This window comes from Mirounga leonina, unplaced genomic scaffold (assembly GCF_011800145.1).
Source record: "Mirounga leonina isolate KUSES-001 unplaced genomic scaffold, KU_Mleo_1.0 Mir_127, whole genome shotgun sequence".
Lineage (NCBI taxonomy): Eukaryota > Metazoa > Chordata > Mammalia > Carnivora > Phocidae > Mirounga > Mirounga leonina.
Window position 1 is genome coordinate 952040 of NW_023270316.1, and position 4547 is coordinate 956586.

The 4547-nt window shown below is 56.8% G+C and overlaps 1 protein-coding gene across 2 annotated transcripts in view; it reads right to left on the reverse strand.

Moving 5' to 3' along the window:
• Window positions 1-4344, reverse strand: part of MCF2L (MCF.2 cell line derived transforming sequence like) — a 95057-nt gene extending 90713 nt beyond the window's left edge. Inside the window, exon 1 of one of the 2 annotated variants that reach the window (XM_035003032.1) lies at window positions 4208-4344. In XM_035003032.1, coding sequence (XP_034858923.1) covers window positions 4208-4286 — 79 coding nt within the window. In that variant the 5' untranslated portion in view covers window positions 4287-4344. The remainder of the gene's footprint in view (window positions 1-4207) is intronic. The other variant, XM_035003033.1, reaches the window with a different exon arrangement.
• Between the last annotated feature and the right edge of the window lie 203 nt (window positions 4345-4547).

Sequence of the window (4547 nt, forward strand, 5' to 3'; positions counted from 1 at the left end):
GGGGGGTGGGGTCCCCCTCCCAGGACTGACCGGAGGGATGGGTGCCCCTCCCAGGACTGACCGGGGGGATGGGGTCCCCCTCCCAGGACTGACCGGAGGGATGAGTGCCCCTTCCAGGACTGACCGGGGGGGGTGGGGTCCCCCTCCCAGGACTGACCGGGCGGATGGGTCCCCCTCCCAGGACTGACCAGGGGGGGTAGGTTCCCCCTCCCAGGACTGACTGGGGGGGTGGGGTCTCCCTCCCAGGACTGACCAGGGGGGATGGGTCCCCCTCCCAGGACTGACCGGGGGGTGGGGTCCTCCTCACAAGACTTATGAGGGGTGGCTGGCCTCCCTGCAGAACTGTGGGCCTCAGCCTGGTGCAGAGCCAGCGTGGAGCGGTCAGCCCCAGTGATGCTGCAGGGCGTGGACATCAGCCGTGGGGCTGGCAGAAGAGTGTGAGTATCACTGAGAACCTGGACATAGCAGAGGGAGCCTCGAGGAAGGACAAGGAGCAGTCGAAGAGCCCTGCAGGTAGGAGGGGTGGAGGGGACGGCAGCCAGGCACTCTCCACCTCAGGACAGAGGGACGGCAGGCTGGCTGCGGTAAACGGGACCGAGAGTCTCCACTAAGACGTACCAATTACTGGCCCCAGAACCGAGCAGTGTCTCTAGGGAAAGCCCAGCACACCGAACGCTGAATAGCCCTTAGAAGAGGAGACTTAGGGCCAGCAGCATCTCCGCACAATAAAGACAAGGATGTGGAGCCTCTTCTCCCACACAGAGCACTCTGTCTATTTGGCCTTGTTCTTCTATGTTCTCTCCCTTTCTATCCAAAAGCTTCTATTTTTGCCACAAAGAGACTTCCCAGATCAGGTGTCTCACAGAACTACGTTTATTCTTCTACTTCAGACCTCTCCAGAGGTCCCAGCCACAGAGCCGGCCAACAGCATCCCCCCTCCATGTCACAGCAAACGCGGCTGTGGGGCCTGGGGTCTCAGAGGGAGGAGCCCTCGTTAATAAACCGTGCTGGAAGGGTAGCCTCACTGCACGCCCAGAATGGCTGAGTTCACAGCTGAGCTATCAAGAGAAATTTAGGTTCTTGGACGGTGGAAAGCTCAGTGGAGAGGGGACAGGACAAGCGGGTGGGGGGAAGAGTCAGAGCTAACGACTGTGGGTCTGGGGCATCCTGTGTGGTGGGCGAATCCCGTGCTCCGATGCACACCAGGAGCTGGGGGCCGTGCAAGCTTTCAAAGAGGACAGAACTTAGAGGTTTACTGTCTTGGGTGCAACCTCATCCATGTATCCATTGGTGTGGCCCCCCTCCACCTGCCCGTCCATCCTCATCCATCCAGCTCTCCAACCTGTCATCACGTGCCCACGACAAAAGCTAGTTTCTTGCTCAAGGTCAGTGAGTGCAGAAGGTGGCACCAGATTTCAAGATTCTAGTGCAGCTGTTTCCCAAGTTTGGTCCCTGGACCAGCACCACCAGCATCACCTGAGACCTGCAAAGTGCAGATTCTCAGGCTCTGCCACACACTTCCTGAATCAGAAGCTCAGGGGAGGGGGAACGGGAATCTGTGACGGCTCCCCCCAGGAGGTTCAGAGGCCCTGGCTGGAGGACCACTGTTCTGCATCCGGCACCTGTTTATTTGTTTAATTTTTTAAAAAAGATTCCATTTATTTGACAGAGAGAGAGATAGTGAGAGAGCGCATGAGCAGGGGGAGGGGCAGAGGGGGAGGGAGAAGCTGACTCCCCACTGAGCAGGGAGCTGATGCAGGACTCGATCCCAGGACCCTGAGATCATAACCTGAGCCGAAGGCAGATGCTCAACCGACTGAGCCACCCAGGCGCCCCCCAGCACATGTTTAAACCGACTACAGATCCATCAGTGTCTCTCCCTCAAGTGTTTCTCACTTTTTCACCAATTACTGTGAATCTAAAGAGAAAACCAAAATAATGAAAATGCTGGAAAGGGAGCCCTCATACAGCAGAGGAGCTTTTGCAAACTGCTCCTGGCCTTGTGATTAAAGATTAGGTTCAAGAGCACGTACCCTAAATTCTCAAGGTCAGCCAATACAGGTCCCGGGAGCACATGGCGGCCCCACCCTCCCTTACGTGCAGACCAACCCGGACCCCGGGAAGCAGCCTATCAGTCTGAAGGTAGGACAAGGCAGCAGCATGTCCAGACGAGTGGACAAAGAGAAATGCCTGTCAGCTGGGGTGGAGCCCCGGAGGGAAACAGGCAGGAAGCCTTGGACAGGTCACTGAGCTCCAGCCCTCAGCTCTGCCCTGGTCGTCAGGGCCGTCCCAGCCCCATGCCATCACGTAGACCAGCACACAGACCTGCGTCCTGCCACCTCCTGACCCTGGAGGTGCACCACCATTGTGACCTCTGCGGACAGCGGTTCTGGACAGACAGGGAGCTCCTGTCAGGATGCACATGGGTCTGGCCCCGAGCTGGGGAGTTCGCTGGCGTCGACCTAGATTCCCATCCCCGCAAGGGAAGGTGTGCGTGACCCACGGTCGGCGGATGGCACTGCGTCAATGTCACGGGATACACGCCCGCTCCACGTCACGAAGCCTGCACTGTGGGGTCCGGGCACGTAGCCGGATGGAAAAGGAGTTTGTGTGGAAGGAGCTGCCGGCGTCAGGGGGACCCAGGCAGGGGTGCATCCACTCCCCACTAAACAATACCAGGGATTCGTAAAGCGGAGTCTGTTGACCTGGATCTAAGAGAGACTTGGTGAAGTCAGCAGCCGTGGGGGCCCAGATGTGACAAAGGACAAACACGTGGGATGTGCTGCTTAGCGCAAGGCTGTGGTCAACATGAAGGCTCAGCTCGCAGCACGATTCAGCAAGCAGCCTGTCCTTCCTGCTCTTCAGAGAAGCCTTTTTACAATTCAAAATGCACATGTGTCTTTCCGAGCTCGCTCGCGAAGAAACCTCCATCCCTAAAACCTAGGCAATGACATCACTCTTGGAACTGTTCCTGCTCCGTCATTCCGAATCCAAAGCCTGAGCACAGAGGGTGTGAAGAGCGGGCAGAGCTGCTGCCCCCCCCACCCCCCGCAGGGCAGGTAGGGGTGCTTCTGTGGGTCTGCGAGCCACTGTGCCCTTCACCCCACGACACAGGCCATACCCCATACCCAAGCAAAACGCAACCGAGTTCCAGGAAAAGGGAGCTCTGTCTCTGGGAATAAGAGGCCGGATGGCACACGATGGCTTTATTTTCTTTTGACCCATATACAATAAACCCAGTAGCTTTAATCACAAAAATCACCATTAAACACAGAATGTCTCCAAAAATCTTGGTTAGACCATCACACACAATGACATTCAACCCTGGCTTTGCTCTCAAAACCCAGTGGGGTCGCCCACTTACGAGAGAGAGAGAGAGAGAGAGAGAGGAAGGAAGGATACCACGCCCAAGCCAAGTGACAGAATCTAATCTCTCAGAAGAATATTATTTAGACCACGAGATAATGATATACAACATAATATATGGCAATATCAGGCAAAAACTTGGCAACTTACTTTTAATGATATACGGTTATTTCCTCTTCATTTCAAGGAAAACTAGGGACTGCGGACGCCCTCCTGCTGCCCAGTGCAGCATGGAAACCCAGAGGTGGCCGATCGAAAGCTGAGAGCAAGACACTGCCAGCCCAGCGTTCTCTCAGATCTAAAAGAATCCATTCAAACTACTCCTCAAAGCTCATTTTAAGTAACCCTTTAATTAATACAGAAAACGAAGGTCTGGTTGGGCTCCTCCCCCCTTACCTACACCCCTTTCAAGCGTTTGTCTTAGGTTTTATTTATATTTGGTAGAAAAAAGAAGCATCTGATTAATTCAGATTTTTCCTCCTCAAAATGAGCTGCTGAGAGCCCCACCCCCGCACGGGGCTCTAGATTATTCTCGACCCACAGATAGGGATGCTTTCTCCACACGCAACTGACATGCAGGCTGCAGAGGTGGGGCTCGGCCAGGGCTCGGCACACACCGGGATCCCCAGTGTGCAGGACGGTACCTATCCTAGGCAGAACGAACGCAGGCTGACCGTCCCCAGAGACCTATCAGCGGCCAGACAGATGCCCCTCATAGCTGCTTCCTCTGGCTGCTGGGGAAGAGCATGAAGGCTGTCCTGCAGACAGGAGACGCATTCCCTACGATTCAACACAGGATGTCAGGCTTCAGAACACAGGACTCAGGGCCGGCGGCTCCTACCCGTGCGCCTGCAAACCGCATTTAGCCTCTGCACCATCTCTTCCAGAGCCATCTCTTCATTTCTCAGCCAAAACCTCATCGTCCGTCAGAACCAGTGACCCTCTGCAGCTTGCTTCCCTCCGCAGCAGAAGGTGCCTCGTGGGTGGGGTCGAGCGAGTGGGGAGGGGGCACGGCCGCGCCTCCCTTCCTGGGATTGGTTCCCGAGCCCCGCCAAGGGGGCGCGCCCTGCGGCAGGGGGGCTGCTGGGCGGAAGCGGAAGCGGCGCGCCTGCCCCGCGTGTCCCCACGGCCACTCGGGAGCCCTGCGCGCGCAACCCCGCGGTCACCTGGAGCCCTGCGCG